Source organism: Bombyx mori, chromosome 14 (genome assembly GCF_030269925.1).
Source record: "Bombyx mori chromosome 14, ASM3026992v2".
NCBI lineage: Eukaryota > Metazoa > Arthropoda > Insecta > Lepidoptera > Bombycidae > Bombyx > Bombyx mori.
This window is the reverse complement of record NC_085120.1, coordinates 2,766,774-2,789,403: the sequence shown is the minus strand read 5'-3', so window position 1 is coordinate 2,789,403 and position 22,630 is coordinate 2,766,774. Positions and strand designations below refer to the sequence as shown.

General features: G+C 37.2%; 1 protein-coding gene across 3 annotated transcripts in view; it reads right to left on the bottom strand.

Moving 5' to 3' along the window:
* Nucleotides 1–22,630, bottom strand: part of LOC101736031 (alpha-N-acetylgalactosaminidase) — a 79,663-nt gene that overhangs the window by 6,011 nt on the left and 51,022 nt on the right. For all 3 annotated transcript variants that reach the window (XM_038015380.2, XM_012697248.4, XM_062672012.1), the window contains exons 4-5: nucleotides 1,627–1,720; nucleotides 534–709 (exon numbers count right to left, since the gene is read on the bottom strand). In XM_038015380.2, coding sequence (XP_037871308.1) covers nucleotides 534–709; nucleotides 1,627–1,720 — 270 coding nt within the window. The remainder of the gene's footprint in view (nucleotides 1–533; nucleotides 710–1,626; nucleotides 1,721–22,630) is intronic.

Here is a 22,630-nt window from a genome sequence, read left to right as displayed (position 1 = left end):
ATCCGGTGTCCCACGATACCACACTTTTTTTTAATATATTCAAGCAGGTTCATCATAATTTCACCGCCGGTTCCCAATGCAAGTTCCATCAATGAAGAGAAACTCGTTATTTTCCCTTTTCCAATATATGTTCATCTATTAAATTACATAGTTACTTTTTTGCGGGTTTGATTTTTGTAACCGAGTTTTTTTGTTTCCTTCACCGCGGAAGTTAATCGTGAACATTTGTTAAGTACGTATTTGATTAGATAAAAATTGGTACCTGCCAGCGGGATTCGAACCGGTGCATCGCTAGATACGAATGCACCGGACGTCTTATCATTTAGGCCAACACAACTTCAATTTTTTTTCCTTTATTGACGCACAAAACAAATTACAACCATAGAAATTATAAGTTTAAATATTTAAAAACAATTTGGATTGCAATTCAAAAGAGGTGCATATGGTATATACAAACACATATATGCTTATATTATATTAGACTTCTGAGGTAGCCGATTTATGTGTAAGCTCTCTTAAAGCTCGGTTTGTACCTGTAGACCAGCGTAGATCTGATAGACGGGCCAACTACAGGAGTACACCATCTGACGACCAGTAAGATTGAGCTGTCTCCCGAACTCAGGGTAGCCGTAATCCATGTCCGTTGGCAGGGCGTAGCACCCGTCCAGCTTCACGTAGTCGACGCCCCATGAGGCGAAGGTTGTCGCATCTGTATACGAACACGATTTCTTGGTAAATAATAATGTTATTATGTATTTGTAAGCAGTGGTCCCCCGGCAGTAGAAATTCGACTATAATTAATTGAAATTTTAAGTTTGTACACTATAATGGTTCTATTGTCAAAGACTATAATTATTTTACTTTCTATAATCTATACTTTAGACAAATATTAGAAAAGGCAAACAATATATAATCTATTCTCAATTTGACCACAGACAATAAGCATTAAGAAAAGTTTGACAATAAACAAATAGTATGCATATGTGTGTGTCATATATGTGGTAGTGTGTGTAATGTTTGGTTTTTATTGATTTAATGTAGTTTTTATGCATAATTAAAAAAATTATTAACATCCTGCACTCCTTCTCTATATTCTCTATAAGTTTGGGAAATTTCATACTACTCCGTCCGCGCCATTTTCGTAAAAAGGGGTACAAAGTTTTTTTTTTCACGTAATAGATAACTTCGAACAAGTCACGCACGACCATCCGACCTCAATTTAGGATTCCTTGTGTTTATGGGTACTAAAGACTAATAAATATATGTATGCAAAGAAATTTAAAGGCTTCCAAAATGAATCAAAGTTCAGATTTGCGTCTTTGTTATCGAGTGACATATTTCCAGAAATTGCCAATAATTGTTTTAGATCAACTTGTCGGGTTCTATAGTGCTATAATAAAAGAAATGACGTTGCGGTCATGTATAGGAAGTTGTTGTTGTTGATATTTCCCACGCGTAGATCTTCTACTGATACAAATAAATTTGATTTCTTGATATTATCGTCGAATCAGGTTTTGTCGGTGTATACATATATTAACCGAAAGATTTTTTTAGTATTTCAATATTCTGCCAGCACTTTTATAACAGTTACTTGAAAACCTTACTTCGTTTTTAAGTCAAACTTACCTCCGGAAAGATGGCCGACGACTCCGGGGTAGCCAGCGCAAGTGAAATTACCGTAGTCCTCGTAAATACCGAATTTCAGACCCTTGCTGTGTACCTAAAGAAAGAGATAATACAATTAATTGCATTTTTTAGTTCATTTGAAAGCAAATATTTTTATAAGGTAACACTTTACTTTGGAATTAATTCCGCCAAATGGATTTTTGTTTCCGTTTTTTTGTTCTTATTTATACAGTGTCTTGGTTATTATATATATGAGGCCGTCGGGCCACAAGCGGCCTAGCCCGCAATTTTCATATTCGTGCTTATACTATACCGCAATTTATAACATAAATAAATTTTGATTCAAAACCAGCCTACCCATAGTTTCACACATAGATAAAAAATGGATTTGTAAATATAATTTTTGCGGGTATTGTTTTTGCCTACAAAGCAGTGTAAAAGTAAATTCAAACTTCATTATCTCCATGCGAACTATGTATGCTTAAGCCACTTTTACGCTGACGGCCTCATATATAACCTTAGCAATTTTTTTTTTAAATCTAAAGTACCTAATATAAAACTTAACAATAACAATAAAATGTATATAAAAAAATATACAGCACAATTCGTTTACGACTTCCGTCAATTAGTTCAGGTTTTAACAATAAATAATTGATGTAATTTTACGATATCGGCTTACAAAAAAAAAAAGGTATAAAGTTTTATATTTTATAAAATAATAACCCACGCCCTTGACGGTTGCCTGTTTCAAGTAATGCATAGCGTAATAATAAAGAACAAGTAAGACACGGTACGTATAAAGTAAGGTTTATTACGTTTATTAGATTTTCATGACCACACTAAGGCCTTCTTTATAACGCTGGGATGTCGGACTCTGGCGCCTCCTGAGAGGAACAAGGGGAGAAGAGAAGGGCCGAGGTCCTTCACCTCCCCCAATTTCTCACAGGAGACTACGCCTTGAAAAAGGCGCGCGAAGCACTTGCCCCGCAGAACGACAACCGACTAAACCCCATCGAGCTCCACCACACTGACTACACGAACCACACTAAGGCCTAACATATTTTAAAACAGTACATTTGTGTTAACAGCAAGGCATTTCGTTCCGAGTCTTAAAACAAGTCTTCAGGAGTAGGCAGTGGCTCAGATGTAGCCATGACAATGCAAATGTTTTAGAAATAAAAACATATTGTAAGCAAACCAAAGCGATGCGACGCCATTAATGTAACAAATCGGACATTTTAGGCGGGAAAGTTGATTCGTTTTACGAATCGCCTAACCTATAAAATTATGCACAATAATTAAATATTTGTCTACAAATTTGGTTACACCTTTATTATTAATTAAAAACATTAATGCTTAGGAATTATTTGTAATAAAACATGTAATTTTTTCTTTTTATCAATCCACAGCAGTAAGTCGGGGCTAAGCGCGTAAACTTTAAATGTAGTTTCAAAATGTTGCCAGAGTGATAATGACTAATCAAAAAGCAAGTTTTAGTAATATTTCCACTAATGAAAGTTCAAATGCTTGTTAATAACTAATTTCCAATGAAACAATTTTAGACAATAAAAAGTTTCATGTATCTAATTTTTTATTGCTTAGATGGGTGGACGATCTCACGGCCCACCGGGCGTTAAGCGGCTATCGGAGCCCGCTCCTCCTGGCTGAGCCTTTGCTTGCCCACCTGTCCTGGAGAAACTGGAAAGGACTCCGGGCCACCAGTAATCTTTAAATCTGTTAAAAAAAACCGGAGCCCATAGACATCTACAATGCTGCCACCCATCTCTACCATTATTTCCTACCTTGAGACATGAGTTCTAAGGTTAGTTTTTACAGTACAGAGGTTGGGCCACCCTTCAAGCCGAAACGCATTACTGCTTCACGGTAAAAATAGGTAGGGCGGTGTTACCTACCCGGGCGGGCTCACAAGACGTCCTACCGCCAATAAAAAATACATTAACCCCACTGGCCCCAACACTAGATAATACAGTAAATACCTGCCTAAATGAATGTCATTGTTACGTAACATATTAAGCAAAAACATTAATAATATGATTGCAATCGTGATTCGTAGCTGATATTATATTGTTACAAAAGTAGTTCGTTAGCATTGACGTATCAAGGCCGACATCAATTGAATGCAACGGTTACTGTGTGAAATTGTATTTTATGATTACCCGACAAACCGGGCCCGCTTTACCGACAAATCTTTAACTTCGATCCGATGGCCGCATCAAAGAACCCAATCTGTACGATCAACCCAGCGAAAAGCACAGCGGTGATATTTCAAAGGGGAAACTCTGCTACGTACACCTAAACGCAACTATACTGAGACCTTAGAACTTATATCTCAAGGTGGGTGGCGCATTTACATTGTAGATGTCTATGGGCTCCGGTAACCACTTAACACCAGGTGGACTGTGAGCTCGTCTAACAACTTAAACAATAAATAAAAAAACTCCACACGGACTTCCTTCCGGTTTAGGAGGATGACTCTCACACCCCCGATCACCCTCTTCGACCATCCCCATACCCTGGAACCGCCACCAGTAATGCACTAACACCAATAATCCTTCAGTCATAAAATATTCCAATCGTAAGTTTCTATCGTAAGATATATCAGAAACTAGTGTAACTCTTTGAGGCTATTAGTAGTAGTAGGGCTAAATTAATTAAAATTCTACTTGGGAACGATCAAATGGGACGTCCCACCTCCCAACTATAACCCCCAGATGTGGCACTGTCCATTTATTACTTGTTTTCTTCGATGGCAACAATTTCAGACAACAGATATCAAAGAATCGTTAACATGTAGATAAACTCAAAATAACTCCAAATTCAAACGAACACTTATGCCTTAAAGGTTATCGAAGTCTACCAGAAAGATGGGAAAGAATTGTGGCTAGCAACGGCCAATACTTTGTAATCATTCATTGTTAGGCATTTTGCACTATAAAGTTGCATTTTCATAAATAATTAAAAGCGAAAATTTATCAGCTAAACTTAAATATACACAAGTACTAGTACTAGGTATATAATATGTGTATATGTATATAGACTGCACGAAACGTGATTTTCGATCACGTGAGCTACATATATATTAATAAATTCATTGATACTGTCATCCAAATTCAAGGTAATTTATTTATTTATTTCAATAGGTATCATCATCGAGGATACGAATAGAAACTTCCTATTGACCTCTATATTTTACTTAATCTAGCCATTTTATTTATAAAAAATACATTTTCCGGATTTTTTTGGCTTGCATCTTAATTGTGTGTATGTAAGCTTGGCAGCCACTGGATTATACCCAAACGTTTCGGACTATAACGCAGCAGCATACTATAACGTTAATAAAAAACGTAACTTAAGAAGGAATTTACTACAAATACGTCTATGTTGAGATTCGCTAAGTAAAACAACATATTTCGTGAATGTGTTAAATACGAAAATCGATAAATTCGTAACACCGTATTGTATAAATCGATATACCACTAACTTACCTATTTATGCCGCTAAGTACTGTTACGTGTCGGTTTTTAAGCTATTGCATAGTGTTTATCCCGGGCTTTGAGCGCGGCGACCGAATCAAGAAATTCCGTAACGAAAATAAAACCTAACACCCCCCACTCCGGCTACCATGTAGCTCGCGATCAATATATTCACACGTTGCGCTTGTGTAGTGTTTGTGATTAAGCGCGCGGCGTGACGTCGCACTGCATTCGCATCATGAAAAGTCTGCCCATCTGTCTCTCGCCCGGTCTAGCTTATGAGTGTAAAGGAGACAGCGAATGTTTTGCTTTTGTTAATGTTTATAAATATAGCATGGTCTTATTTTATTGTTATTTTAATATTACATTATTATTGTCTAATTATAATTGCATAAGTTGATAAAAAATGCTCTGCAATAGCTTTACAGCGGCAGTCCCCGAGTGCCACGCGTGTTTTTTTCTTGCCTACTTTCTGGTAGCCTATGAGGCTATTCCAACTACGCCCGGACAAGTAGGTGAGCTCACGGGCTCAACCTGAGAGAATTTGCTAATAATTTGCTAACACTAGCCCTAGCAAAAGCAGTGCTTTGCTGAACCTACCCGCGGATCTAAATCGCGACTCACTAAGAATATCCGCCGAGAAACTCTGTGGGCTGTGTCTATGGGTAATGCCGTTTTACTATACTAATGAGGCTTAGAACTCATGTCTCAATTTTGACATAATTTGGGATGTTCATCTTTAAGGGCTTCACTAATCACTTAACACCATACGGGCAGGAAGTTCGAAAGCCTGTTTGACCAAAAAAATTAAATAGTGGCGAAATACGTATGATAAAAATCTAGTCATACATACATTGAGAATGAATCAGTCTTGTCGGGCAAGTAATTTACCGTTTCCTCAGGATATTAGCTTCTGAACCTGAGACCGGTAGTTGCGCAATCACCGGTCTAGCTTCAACTTTGGCATTTGGATATACGAGCTTTAAGATATCGTGCAAACGCTATTAGCTACTACGTATGTAAGTTTTAAAATAGTAATTGGCAAATCGAATTTTATCCTGCTATTCGTAATCAAGGTAACCCATTGCCGTGAGATACAAAAAAAATAAAACAGTTTACGGGAACGAATAACAAAATAAAAATCATGGTATGTAGGAGGAACATAGATTGATGAAGCCTAAATAACGTAGGTACTAGTTTTTTTTTATTGCCCTGGTAGGCAGACGAACATACGGTTCACATGATGGTAAGTGGTTACCATCGCCCATGGACTTCAGCAATGCCAGGGGCAGAGCCAAACCGCTGTCTACCGAACAAATTAAAAAAATATTAACACACAATTGAGACCGTCAGCGCAAAAGTGGCCTAATCCACAATTTTTCATATTTACGCTTATACATTGCAATTTATTTAAAACATATTAAATTTTTATGCAAAACCGGCCTATCCCTAGTCTCACCCATATAGAACAGATGGCTTTGTAAACATTATTTTTGCGCGTATTATTTTCGCCTACGAAGCAGTGTAAAAGTAAATTCCCACCTCATTATCTTCATACTAACTATGATAAGCTTAGGACACTTTTGCGCTGACTGCCTAAATTGTTTAATGGTATTTTCTAATACACACTTTTTGAATATTGTCGTGATGTAATTTACAAAAAGCCGTCAATCATTATGTTTTCTCTACTTGCCATGAAACACCAGATCGAAATCTTGTGACTGATTCAAGAAAACTGTCACGGTACGTTTGTGTGGCAAAACACGTTATATAGTTAACTAGCTGTGCCCGTCCATTTCGTTGGGCATTTAAAATTAACATTTATTTCTCACCCCCACAAAGATTCTCATCATTAACGCCCCCGCAACTGGTGTAGGGAGTCCAACACTCATAAAATATTAGCCTATCCATTAAGTACATGTATTTTCTACATGGATACCAAGTTTCAAGTCAATCGGATGCATGGTTCAGTAGTTATAACGGCACATCCGTACAAAACCACTGTAGATTTATATATTAGTATAGATGATTGTAATAAATTAGACGTCATTATGAGGGGGCGGTATGATTACTCCTCCCATGCTGTTGGTTCCATATACATTTCATATAAGAGCCCTACTAACATTACTTGTTTAACTGTTCACATTGACCCGAAAAATCTGTAAACTACCGTGAGAACTAACCACATCATCTCAAACTTATGAACCGATTTCAAAAAGGTTAGTTAGTAGTACACAGTTCATTTCACTTGCGTGCTCTTATTGTCAAGCAAAGTGATATCACAGTGTAATTGTTTGAATTTCAGTCGTTAAATAATTATTTTTAGTTAGTTTAAGATAATACCAAAATGAGTGCAGTAGAATGGCCTCGAGCAGGGAGAGATGGCGCGACATCGTGAGACGCATCAAGTCTGCCCCTTCCAACACTACATGACGATCACGACCACTCTGTCAAGAGTGACACGACTGAGAAGAAGAAGAAGAAAGATAATACCATGCTTTTTTCCTTTCCCCTTCACAGGGGCTGCTTAAGTACGACTCCTGGAAATTGATATTCAAGAAAACGGAACACAGACTATTTTCAAGAATTCTGTTCTTGACTCTTTTGATGAAGATCTAAAGGAATGTTATACATTGTGACCTAATCATGGTTTCGAGTTACCGGTTCATTTAAGATAATAGAAATTGAGAATATAAAGCTCAAAATTAACGGTAGGCAGCGGTTTGGCTCTGCCCCTAGCATTGCTGAAGTCTATGGGCGACGGTAACCACTCACCATTAGGTGGGCCGTGTGCTCGTCTGCATACAAGGGCAATAAATAAAAAACGCTTTTGTAGGCGTTTCCTAATCCTAATCACGAGAACAACCTGAAAGAAACTTATCATCATAACACCGCAAATTTGTGTGATCGAGTTGCGATTCCGTAACGAACCTGAGTCGCCGCAATTCTTTTACTCTGTAACAACACCATAAGCGAGCGCGTGAGAAACACGCCCGAAACGCGAATCAAGGTCTCGAGATTTGTCCCGAGATTAAAACGTTAGTACGACAGTACAAAATATCTTACGTTGTCTATCCGACGTGTATCCGTCATTGTGGGGGCCTCTATTGTGTTTTCGTTCACATCAAATATAAGGGCTGTTGTGTTTTGCGAAATATCAATTGTTTGTATGTGAAACCGGCGTCAGGAAAACGAGAACGCCACTGCAATCGTTCTTTGTTCATGTTACATTTATTATCTGAGCAATTAAGCCTTACTGGACAACAATGTTTTAGGACAAATAAACAACTGAGAGAACAAATCACGGTCGTCCGGCCCCAAATTAGGATTCCCTGTCTTACGGATACCAGAGACTGACATACATACTTAAATCTATATATTAATACGTGAAGGAAAAACTTTGTATCCCTTTTTATGAATATTGCGCGGACGGAGGAGTATGAAATTTCCCACACTTATAGGGAATATAGAGAAGGAGTGCAGAATGTCAATTTTTTTTTAATTGTGCATAAAAAATACATTAATTCAATAAAGAAAACGTTACACACACTACATACCATGTATTTGACGCACACACGCATGCATACTATTTATTGTCAAACTTTTGTTCATGACGTCTGTGGTCAAACTGAGAATAGATTAAATATTGTTTGTCTTTATTAATATTTTTCTATAGTGTAGTCTTGGCGAAATTTATGATTATAGAAGTATAATTAATTGTCTTTGAAAATAGAATCGTAATACCTACAATACAAACTTACAATTTCAATTAATTATAGCCGAATTTCGACTACTGCGGAACCACTAGTACGTTTGAATATAAAAATATCGCACATACGGTACAATAACGTCACTTATGCAAATTATGTAATTTTTCAAGAGAAACGTTGGAAAATTCAACAACTTCTATAGTTCTGCTAGGCTATAGAAATAAAATGATAATATTTAAACTACAACTTTAAACTTCATCAGTAAAAGCAAACATCTCGCTCATCTCACTAATCTATATCTATATACATATATAAAAATGAATTGCTGTTCGATAGTCTCGCTAAAACTCGAGAACGGCTGGACCGATTTGGCTAATTTTGGTCTTGAATTATTTGTGGAAGTCCAGAGAAGGTATGGTATGTATAAATAAATATGAAAATGCTCGGAATTAAATAATAAATAACAATTTTGTTTTTCTTTTGATGTGTCCCCCGTCGGATGGATTCTTTTTGTTAGTTTTATACAAAAGTTTAGGTCTTTTATTTATCGATTGAGGCACTACGAAGTATGCCGGGTCAGCTAGTAACTATTAAAAAATGTATTTTCTCATACTCAATTGAGTGTTAACAAAAATTACTTAAGTGACTTTATAGCACCGCATGTGCGATATATAGATAATAAACACCCAGATAAAGAGAGCAAACAAACATGTTCATCACACGAATGTTTGCCTGATGCGAGAATCGAATCCACCGACCTCGGCGCAACAGTTAGGGGCGCTACTGTTCCACTAAGTCAGTTAAAGCATGATCGGACCAATTTAATTTTAAGTATGTACATAATATATAGTTTAAGTTGTGAACCAAAGGAGAAACTAGTAGAATTCTGAAGCGTGTCGTACTATTTTTTATGAGATATTGAATACAAGCGGCACGCTCCGGCTCCGCTCGAGTCTTTAACAAAAATTTCAACGATATTGTCGCGAAACTTTTTGTAATTAATAATGTGTTCTACAAAGTCGTAGTATATTATTTTATTCTATCATCAATAGTTTTCGCAGGGCACGCGATGTAAAGAATATTTTAGGTCATTTTTTTACACCTTGGGTTATATTATTGGAGTTTTAGTAAAGATTCCTAATTTAAAAAAAAAAGATTTTATAGCCTATGTAACTCGGAAATAGTGTAGCTTCCAAACAGTGAAATAATTTTTCAAATTGGTTCAGTAGTTTCGAAGCCTATTCAATACAAACAAATAAACAAATCTTTCCTCTTTATAATATTACTATAGAAGTATAGACATACAACACGACAAAGCAAATCGCCTAATCCTTACGAGATTACATGCCCTAAATCTGTTGTCTTCAACAGCAAAACAATTAAATTACATTAGAAAAATAATTAAATAAAATAAAAAATTAGAGAAAAACTACGTATGTAACATGTGACATGGACAGTCTTATCGCTAATTGCTCCCGCGGCCCGCATCAATTTGAAACCCCTTCAAGTCATTCAATCCCGTTTTTGCAGGATAGCCGTTGGAGCACCATGGTTCCTAAGGAACATTGAACTCCACGATCACCTGGAGCTTGACTCAGTCAGTAAGTATCTACAGTCGGCATCATTGCCACTTTGAGAAGGCGGTACGACATGAAAACCGGAACATACCCGATCCTGTGGACCGAATGGTAAACAGTCGACGTCGTCCTAAACACGTCGTTACGGATCCTTCTGATCCATTAACGGTGCTTTTAGGTACCTCAAGCACCGGTCACCGTCCTCGCCCAACCCGAGAATTCGACGAGCAAACTAACCCATAGACACAACCTACTAAGTTTCTCGCTGGATCTTCTCAGTGGGTCGCGATTCCGATCCGGTGGTAGATTCTGCGAAGCACTGCTTTGATAGGGCTAGTCTTAGCAAATTCTCTCAAGTTGGGCACGTGAGTTCACCTACCCGTCAGGGCGTGGCTGGTAATAGTCACTTCACACCACTAGGCTTCCAGCGAATAGGTATTATAAAAAAATGGGGTCATAGTTCCAGCGCATTGGTACTATTCAGTTTCTTTGGGAAGATGTTTGGTTTTCGGGTGCCAGGGTATCTTTGTTACATCGCGACGTTATCCGAATACCGAACAAAATCCAGGCTCATTGTTGCCGAATGTGAAACACAAAATTAAAAAAAGGAAGGAGGCTATAAGGCAAATTTAAAATTTCAAGCCTCGAGGCAAACAATACAGGTGCTACGGCATTCGGGATGCGCCCCGGCACAATGGCCTGTCGCGTGACTCACGTACAGTGTCAAGGTGAGCTGTCATCTGTCGGCTGACAGCTGTTATTGTGTTACATTCTCTGACAGGTGTCACGGAAACGCGCTGAATTAAACTAGGTAGCTACAATAATGATATTCCATACACAATCGTTACGTTAAATGTATATTAATCTCGAAACGTTTCCTCTTATAAGTACTTTTTTTTTAATAGTTTACTGGAGCCCATAGACATCTACAACGTAAATGAGCCACCCACCTTGAGATAAAAGTTCTAAGGTCTCAGTATAGTTACAACGGCTGCCCCGTCCTTCAAACCGAAACGCATTATTGCTTCACGCCAGAAATAGGCAGAGTGGTGGTATCTAACCGTGCGGGCTCACAAGAGGTCCTACCATCAGTAACTACGCAAATTATAATTTTGCGGGTTCGATTTTTATTACAGGATGTTATTCCTTCACCGTGGAAATCAATCGTGAACATTTGTTAACTATGTATTTCATTAGAAAAATTGGTAGCCGGCTGCGGGATTCGAACACCGGTGCATCGCTACATACGAATGCACTGGGCGTCTTATCCTTTAGGCCACAACGACTTCTAATCGTATCGTATCTTTGGCATTTTATATTTCCTATGTCCCTGGCTTCAAGAAATTAAGGCCATACAAGTAATTGTCATCGACTTTAAATAGAAATTATCGAATGCTTTAAATACATTTGAATTATTTTCGTGGTAACTGACCTTTTAATTCCTACGGTAAGTGAAAATAATGTTCAGTATTAAATTTAGACTGAATGAAACTAAAGTTAATTTGAAATAATTAATCTATTTTTTTACTAGCGGTAGAGTGTCTTGTGAGCTCGCACGGAAATGTACCCCGCCTAAAATATGCTGCGAAGCAGTAATGCATTTTCGGTTAGAAGGGTGGGGCAGCCGTTGTACTATAGAACAGATATTTAGAACTCATATCTCAATTTGGGAGGTGGCATTAACTTTGTCGATGGCTGTGAACTCGGTAAACGATTACCATCGGCTGGGCCAGATCTCGATCACCCATTAACCGTTAATCACCCGTTAACGCAATAAAAAAACCATTCTTTTAACCTCCGGTTACTGAAGTTAATATGCACGTTGAAATATTAAACCGTAAATATTGCGTGGTTTGCGCTAAATCGAATGATCTCGAAATTGAAAACAAATTCGAATCGGTGCGTGTAAAACCAGTTATTTCTGAACCAGTGACCGAAATGCTGCAGTCGATGCGTCAAATCAATTAACTCTCTCTCTCTCTCAGTGCCCTTTTGAAAGCGTAGAATCTTTGTAAAAACTAAGATTGCTTCCGCATTGTTCAAGTGATGACTTTTAAACGTGTTTTGATAATTCTCATTCAATAAAACATCACCAGAACAAACTTATTTGTAAGCTTTTATTAAATATTAGCTATTGCTCAAACCGTAATCTACTTAATGTAAAAATGCGTAAAGCTCCGTGCTTGCATCCTATAACTTGACGATGCTGAGGTGCTAAATGCCATAATGGCGTATAAAAGTATTTTAAAATTTTCTTTTTTCTGTAGACAAAATCTTAATGTTCCTGTTCTATAGCGCGTTCCGTCTCATCTTCACCATAGTTGATCAATATAATTTACCCTCAAACTCTATGATGTTAAAAAAAACTTTGTTAAAACAACACATGTATCTAAATACATTTGCATCAAAATAAACTGTATTTTTTTAAGTTGTTTTTTTAGTACTCACATTCGTTTCTATTTTTATATATAGCGTTCTATATAAAACCGGAATTACGCAAGCCATTACCGAGTCAAGTTGTTTTGAATAAATCTAAACATTATAGAACAAACAAACACAAAACGTTTTAGTCGAAATGATAAACAAAAAAAAACTAATCCACAAAAACGAATCATTGATCCAGCGCGATAAACAGAAATGAAGAATTAAAAGTTTTTGATTCGAACTTGACCCAGTTCGTCCGCTTTGGGCGTTGCCCGTTTTTACACTTTTACCACGACCTTGCCGCCGGAATAAATGTCGATCGTATTTCTCACGGTGAACATGTGCTAAATGAACTGAGGAAGGCCGGCTCAGTGATTTGTGTTATTGCTTTATTTAACTGTTAAATAATTTAGGCCACAGAATCTTACATGAGAGATTGGAGGGTGAGAAATATGTTATGCATTACGAGTGATCAACCCGCTGAGTTTCTCGCCGGATCTTCTCAATGGGTCGCGATTGCTATCCAGTGATAGATTCTGTGAAGTGCTGCTCTTGCTACGACTAGTGATAGCAAGTGCTTTCAAATAACAAGACAAACAAAATCTAAGATTGATTATCTGTGTTTTATTCTCCGTTAACTACAGTACCAGTACCACAACTTAACACACCAGTCTTGAACCTACGACCTCCTGATAGGCTGTATAACACTCCTCAGTCATAGGCCTCATAGTATTCAAGAATCAAGCTTATCATTTATACTTTAGAATCACATAATTAATTTATTCTCGATTTGATCACAGACGTCAAGAACAAAAGTTTGACATTAAATAAATAGTATGCATGCGTGTGTGCGTCAAATACATGATAGTGTGTGTAATGTTTTTTTTATTGATTTAATGTATTTTTTAGGCATAATTTAAAAAAAATATTAACATTCTGCACTCCTTCTCTATATTCTCTATAAGTGTGGGAAATTTCATACTCTTCCGTCCGCGCAATTTTCGTAAAAAGGGATACAGATATTAAGAGCTTAATATATGCACGTATATTAAATAAAAATAAATAAATATTTAATAACAATCACGCCACGCTAAATTTATTAATATTAAGTGTCGATTTTTTTTGTTTGTGTGTGCGACCTCGAAAATGATCTGATTTGGGTGTAAGTTATCGTATATTAGTTTCATCAGCTTCCAATCTTCTTGTCTTGTTCAATGTCAAGGAGCAATTTATAGGCGATTAATTTAATTAAATGTCAATGTCCCATAATAAATATTGTGATGCGTCCGTTACGATTTAAATATGTTGATTTGAGTATTAATTGATCCATTAAAATAATAAAGACCCAAACGGTTTAGTGGCTTATTTCTAATCTGTTTGTCGTCCGATTTTCTGTTTTTGTTTAGCCTAGTTTTAAAAATCTATCTATCTTATATATATAAAAATGAATTGCTGTTCGTTAGTCTCGCTAAAACTCGAGAACGGCTGGACCAATTTGGCTAATTTTGGTCTTAAATTATTTGTGGAAATCCAGAGAAGGTTTAAAAGGTAGATCAATAGGAAAATGCTCGGAATTAAATAAAAATAACAATTTTGTTTTTCCTTTGATGTGTCTCCCGTCGGACGGATTCCTTTTGTTCGTTTTAAGTTTATTTTATACAAAAGGTCTTCTCTTTATCGATGGAGGCACTACGAAGTCTGGCGGGTCAGCTAGGTTTCAATAAAAATGGTTTGAAAACAGTTTTTTTTCCGTCACTTTTGTAAGTTTTCTTTCTGGTTATAGGACGTCTTGTTTGTCCGCACAGGTAATTACCACCACCCTGCCTGTTACTGCCGTGAAGCAGTCATGCGCTTACCGAGCTTCTAGTCTTTAACGTGAGAGCCGCACGTGACACAGCTTAGCCAAAATTGCATCAAAACTTCTCGCCCTCAACTTTGTACAGAGCATTTCGATCACGCAACAATGTGTTTGTTTTATTTGGTAAAACAGGGTTAAGAGAGAGTGCAATTAGTTTATTGTTATAATTAGAAAATTCTTCATTATTGTGGTATTTTATTTTTGTTGCTTAGTTGAGTGGACGAGCTCACAGTCCACCTAGTGTTAAATGAATACCTGAGGTCATAAACATCAACAACGTAAATGCTTTTTTTTATTTTTTATTGTAGGATTACTTGTGGCCCGGAGGCCTTTCCAGTTTCACCAGGACAGGTGGGCGAGCAAAGGCTCAGCCAGGAGGGGTGGGATTTGCTAACAGCTACCCGAGCGCCTCCGAAGGAGACCTAACAGCTCAAGAGTAGCTGCTTCGCGAATGAATCTACTACCGGATCGGAATCGCGACCCGCTGAGAAGCTTCCGGCGAGAAACTCAGCGAGCTTATTCATGGGTTAGGTTGCACGGCGAACTCTTTGTCGAGTTCGACGAGTACGGTTACCGAGGTCCCTAAGCCTGCTCCTAGTGTTAGAGCTGAAGGCGTCTAATGCAAAGGTTATTGGATCTGATGGATCCGTAAGGACGTGTCTAGGGCGTCGACGGTGACTGGCTCCGTCGTGATCAGGATTCGCACGTAAATGCTGCAACCCGCCTTACGACATGTTCTAAGTCTGTTTTTACAGTACATCGCCTGCTCTAGCCTTCAAACAGAAACGCATCACTGCTTCACGGCAGAAATAGGCATGGTAGTGTATTTCGTCTAGCCTGCCAAATTTCAGCCCCAGAAAAATCTTGCGTTCAGATTTGCGTTTAAGACTTCACCTTATGTATGAATTTGCATGGCGGCATCCGTGTTATATTGTCCCTGGGCTCCATTAAATAATTCGACAGCCGGCGCACGTGAGTGACTCGAGATACTATCGATAACAATAAAAAACGCTATAATTTCTCAGCTCACCGCTCATAATGATCACTGTCGATCGCCGCGGACGATTTAGCCGCGAAAGCGAGAAAGTAGATCTAGGTTTTCACGAATTACCTTACTTACAAAACCTAAACTAGGTCTCGTGCAACTTTTACAAATTACGTGACGTATCGAATGTAAAACAAAACAATACCACACTGAAATTTTATAACTAATTAGGAAGACGCCATTTTGAATATCGTAAAGAACAAAATCATTGTTGAAAAAAAAATTATGAAAAATAGTTCGTCAAATGATATCATAAATTTTCGGAAATACTAAACGTTTTATCAGTCGCTACTACTGCAAGTTTAATCTCAATTAAATAAATCTCGAATTAAATAAATCAATATAATCTTAATCTTCGCGTTCCCGCCAAAACACTTACACAGTCACAGATTATATTATAAGCCTTCGGTGAACTAAAAGGCGACTACATATTATTATATGTACCAAGAGAGTTTTAATAAAAAAAATCTGTACTAAATTATATTATTATTCTTGATCGACATTATAAAACTAATGCAGAACATATGACAAAATACATTAAAATTATTCACCGAAACTAGGAAACAATGTTACATTGGAAAAACAGAAGGTACAAGCCGGATATGATTCGTTTTATTGGTGATTATTAAACATCCAACAAATAATGTATTTACATACCGACCTATCATCTTTTTGGTTACCTACTGGTTTTTTCTAGATTAGGTAAGCAGCAAACGAGTTAATGACGTTGCTTAACATTGTCTATGGCATAAAAAATTAAGCGGAAACGTGAGTGATTCTCTAGATTCAAACTTTTCATAATGGCGGCTCATAAATCATTTATTATGTATACTTAATATAATATATTATAATTTTTAATTTTAATATCAGATAATATTTTTGGAGGAGAACTATAAAAGTACAACAGTGGAATAGTTTTATTTTATGCGCCACGATCCCAATTCTAAATATCATACTAAATAATAATATATGGTACTATACGGAAAGGTATATTATTATTATTTATATGTGCCATGGTTTATAATTATAATTAGTATAAAAAATATTATATAGCGTAACTATATTTATTCACATAAATTGATGAGTTTATTATTATAATGTGTAATTGAATTATTTTGTTTTTAGTTAATATTGCATTAATTAATTTTGTTGTCTCATATTTTTAATCTAAAGTGTTAATTTAAGCTAATGTATTTATTTATGGTAAAACCAACTATTAATGTCTGAATTTAAGTAATAGTAACAGAGACAGTAAGAATTGGTATCTGCCCTCCTTCAAAACTACAAGACAATCTTGACCGCCCTGTCAATAGTGTAACAACTAAAACAGAGACTCACAAAGGAATTAAATCAAATCAAATCAAATTTTTTTTATTCAACGTAAATGAAAGTACATACTTGTTGAACGTCAAAAACAACTACCGCCAATTCACAAAAACTAGCCTCCGTCCTGAGAAGAATTAAAATTTAGATTTTTTTTAAATATTAATTTTTACAATGAGTATTATAACGTAACAATTATTGCAATATTGAAATGCCCGGAGCGAGCAACTCATTCCCACTTTGTGCAATCTTCTAGATATCATTGACTTTATAGTAAGCTTTATTACACAGATGTTCTTTAATAGTTTTCTTAAACCTATGTATATGTAGGTTCTGAACATCTTGTGGGATTTTGTTGTACAGGCGCACAGACAAACACCCGAATGAATTTCGTATCTTATGTAACCTACTCATCGGCACAACAAGCCTGTGTTTGTTCCTAGTATTTCTATTATGTATGTCCGACTTTTTAGGAAACTCCTAAATATGTTTACGAACATACATCAAATTTTCAAAAATGTACTGGGATGGCATAGTGAGAACTTGGATTCCCTTGAGTGCATAATATAAATAGCACGTACAGCTCTTTTTTGCAGAATAAATATCATTTCTAAGGTCCTCACCGAATTCAAATTTGCATTAAAACATCATTGAAAACTTAATTCGTAGCATAGGTGCTTCCCGAGCGCTATGACATGTCCTTCTTCAAACGAGGCCTGTGGAGAGTATTAAGCGGTAGGCAGCGGCTTGGCCCTACTCCTGGCATTTCTGAAGTCCATGGGCGACGGTAACCACTCACCATCAGGTGGGCCGTATGCTCGTCTGCCAACAAGGGCAATAAAAAAAAAAAACTGCTCGGACTCACGTCCACTATTGGCTTCCAACAAACTGTCAAATTGTTGTAAAGAAGGAGGTAAAAAACTACAAAATTGTATGTACCAATTTAAAATAAAACTTTCGAGAGAGCTGGAGTCTGTACTAACTCTATGATTTGTTAGGACTCCAGGGTCCCTCCTTCTTAAAAGACCGCTTACTTTATGAGCAGACATCATGTTAAAAGACCATAATGGGTTATGTGCTTTTAAGTAAATTCATTGTGAGTTAGTGTGTCTGTCAGTGGGTGTTATGTGCTTTTTTTCCACACCTAATGGTTGGTAACTTGAGGGGCATTTCGAACTACGTGCGGACTGGTAGCTTAGCTCACGGTGCTATCAACAAATCGAAATCGCAAACCACTGCGAAGATCCGGCGAGAACGAGTAATTAGTCTTCTGTTCTGACCTAATCTAAATCATAAGGCCTTATTGACATTAGGCCTTCGTTATGGATTATAATTGATTATATATTGAACAGTTCTACATTATTGTCTCGTATTGGCAACACTACAATATATATCGATTTTATTTAATACTCTTCGAACATTATTCCTATTTAATGTCCAAGAATAATTACATGTTTTCTTTAGCAGTTTCTTTCTTTAGTTGTTACTGGTGGTAAGACGTGTTGTGAGTGCGCACGGGTAAGTACCACCACCTTGCCTATTTCTGCCGTGAAGCAGTAATGCGTTTCGGTTTGAAGGGTGGGGCAGCCGTTGTAACTATACTTGAGATCTTAGAACTCGTATCTCAAGGTGAGTGGCGGCATTTACGTTGTAGATGTCTATGGGCTCTTGTAACCACTTAACACTAGGTGGTCCGTGAGCTTCTCCACCCATATAAGCAATAAAAAAACAAAATTAAAAACTCAGAATTAATTCTACGTAAACAAAATACCATGTACCGATTCATTTAGTACGCAAACAGAGTACATTGAACTCGCAGAGCTGTCAGCCACGTGTCAAATGTTTGTTCCAACAATATCAAACGTGTCGCAGGAGGTCGAGTTCAAATGTGAATCACAAAGCAAACAGATATCTTAAAACGTACGTGTGATGATTGATTGGCGATAATAAACACGTTTGAGTAACGACAAAACAAACAAACTTGTTGTTTTGATGGTTCCGTCGCGATTTTTTTCCCCTACCTTGTAATCGGTAGCATAAGGGGCTATTCCAACTTCACGCGGACCGGTAGGTGAGCTCACGGGCTCAACCTGAGGGAATTGCTAACACTAGCCCTTCAAGCCCTAGCAAGAACTGTGCTTCGCTGAATCTACTACCGGATCGGAATCGCGACCCATTGAGATGATCCGGCAAGAAACTCAGTGGTTGCATCTATGGAATAGTTCTCACGTCGAACTCTTCGTCGGAGTCGACGAGTTCGACGAGGACAATGACCAGTGCTTAAAGAGCCTATAGAGGGTTATCGTGCCGCGCTGCTTTTTCAAAGTAGCGCTCTGACGCTTCTTTAAGATATTTACGTATCGGTTCTAGATTTAATTGAACGTGAAGATCTATATTCCCGGTGATCCGACGGTTATCCTACAGAAACACGATTGGATGACCTGTAGAGAGTTAATGTATGTATGGGCCGCGTGAGCGAACACTACCCTTGCATAGGTCATGACAAGTATGCAAGTTTTGTAGTGTCACCTTGTTAAGAAAGGACAATTTTGTGGCGATAATGAATAAAAATAACATACGTAGTCCTGTATCCTCAAGATACGAATTTCGCTTTTATAGATGCACAACTACATCATATATTCGAGATATAGGATGGGAAACAGGTGTGTTTATGTTTTTGAAAATATATATCTGATAAAAGATTTTGTCATCATTATTTTTGATGATTTTTAGGTCAGGCTAAAAGGCGAATAGCCTATGGCCGTAAATAAAAAGTAATAAAAAATACTGTCACAGATTACTGTTGTAAATTATTATTGTCAAAGATTATGTGTATTTTGTCGGCAGACTTGTCTCTTTGAAGACAATGAAAAGTATAAAAATCTGTGCTATAAAATCAGTTTTAGAGGTGCAGAGGTCTGTTCAGGCGAACACTTAACATTATCTCGACGCAATAAAAGTCATTTTAAAGCATTAATGTGTCTAAAAGTGTGTAATTCTATTAACTTAATTGAACGATTAATTAAATAACACTTAATACGTTAGACTTTCACTTCGAAGTACGAAAATGGCGTTAACCAAAAATCGATTTCAATCGAACAGAACATATAAAATTAGCACTTTGTTTTGATCACAAGTACCTATTAAATTGACTAATCGCGACACGAATTGCCAACGTTACGCGGTGAGAGAATAAAGTGCAAATTAATTTATTTTAAACTTACCTTTAAGCTCTTTCAATTCTGATGGATATAATTAGAGCGATGGTGCTCAAACTTTACGTTTTAATTTACTTTTAACATTAGTACGATTTCCTTAAGAACAAATAAATTTTAACTGACTAACTTTTTCTTGAATTTTACATTCATTAACGCATAATGACAAAATTTCTTTGGATGCTTAATGAAGAACTAGCGCATATGTTGGAAACCATATCTTATTCCTGTTGTAAACAAATCTCTATTACGCTAGGCGCAAGGATACTTTGATACTTTATTAATTTGACCGGCATTTTTGAATTTAATGACAAGATAATGGTAGGTGACGTAGTATAAATGGCGTGTCCGCAAATCGGAAGCCGGAGAAAGCCGATAAGAAGCTTGTCTAAAAAATTACAAATGATATGTGTACATGGAAGAAAAAAAAAAATTATTTATTTCTTAGATGGTTGGACGAGTAGAGTTAAGTGGTTATTGGATCTCATAGACATCTATAACGTAAAGTCGCCACCCATCTTGAGATATAAGTTCTAAAGTCTCAGTATGATTACAACGGCTGCCCGACCCTTCAAACCGAAACGCATTGTGTTAGTATCTGCTATACGATTTTTATGAAGGTAATAATTAAGGCAAAATAATTGAACTCACGGAAGTTTCCGCCAAATAATAGGGGCCAGATACGACGCCGAATTATACGACTTAATCTTATTCTATCTATAAACTGGCTGTCTGTAAAGTCGGTTTACGGACGATAGTTTTATGTGATAAGGTCTGCAGCAGAACTATTCCACCTGTTAGCTCTGACGTCACGCGATAAGAGATAAATGTGTCACAGTCAACGCTTAAGCCGATCGCCCGGTCACCGTCCTCGTCAAGCCTGTCGCTTGCGACGAAGGGCTCGACGAGCGAATTAACCCATAGTCACAGCCCACTGAGTTTCTCGCCGGATCTTCTCAGTGGGTCGGGTTTCCGATCCGGTGGTAGATTCTGCGAAGCACTGCTCTTGCGAGGGCCAGTATTAGCAAGCAAAACTCCGGTTTGAGCCCCGTGAGCTCACCTACACGTTAGGGCGAAGCTGATATAGCCTCTCAAGGCTATCAGCATAGGTAGGGAAAAAAAAGAGCCGATCGTGCCTCTCTATCCCTTGTTCTGCGCTCTCGCTTGCGTACTCAAGGCCCAAGCGGAACGTGACACTTTTTCATGCATGCAGCCGGTGTTCATTGATTTATAAGACGCTATCACGTCAAAAAATATGTTTGTTCGAATTTATCACGGAAACGTCTCACTAGAAAACGACAAAAATACAATATGTAGCTTCATCTTGTACACGATTAATATTTACGATCCTTATGACGTTAGATAACGTTAGAAATCGCAAAAATTCAACACAACTAAACATTGTAACCGCCGCATCGTTCCACGTAACATTATAAATTATAATAAAAGCTAAACATAGTTCGTTGAAGGCAAAAATCTATTTGAATTGCGGCTTCGCGATCACGAATGATGGATGCCGTGTAATTACTTCCTTGCAATCGTTTATTGTTGCACACAAACGCTACGCTACTGTGTCCGCATTTGAACACGACGCCATTTTGCATGACAAAAGCGCATGGCGCACGATGACAGCCATTTTTTTATTGTTCTAGGAATCTGTGAGATATCGTCGTAATATTTTGGATGTGTGGTGTCGTCCTGGAGTAGCACCACTCCATCTCTTCCCGAGGGTGTCTTAAAAAGCAACTGATCGATTAACAGGAACTTAAGCATCAGTGTTATTTAGTAATCTATCATTTTTCCACTTCTAAAAAAATACTATGATGGGTTTTTAAGTCAAAAGAACCATATAAGTACCTTAACAAGTGTCCGCTGAAAGAGAGCAAATTAAGATGGCGCCGATATCGCAAGTGGAAAGATTTTAAAAACAACGCCATAAACTATTGAGTAGGATATTCAATTAAGAAGAAAAGAAACTATGAGCTCCGGTAACCACTTAACGCCATGTGGGCCAACAGCTCGTCTAAGCCCCTAAGCAATAAAAAAAATAAACTTCCTACGTAAATATAATATTAATAAAAATATATAGTTGAGATTTTAAATACTGCTATAATAAATACACGAGTCACTAAAAATAATAAATTTTCAATACAGCCATAACTTTACTGCACACTCACGCTTTACTCTGTTTAAAACTGCTGTATTCATATCATTTCCATTTCTACACTAGCGCTATTGAGGTAGGTCTTCGCACAATCACTTGCTGTTTACAGGTGAACACTTTTTCAACCTGTCCCCTATACAAGATAGTGCTCCTTACTTTTACCCTCTTTTTTTTTGAAAGGGATTTTATGACCC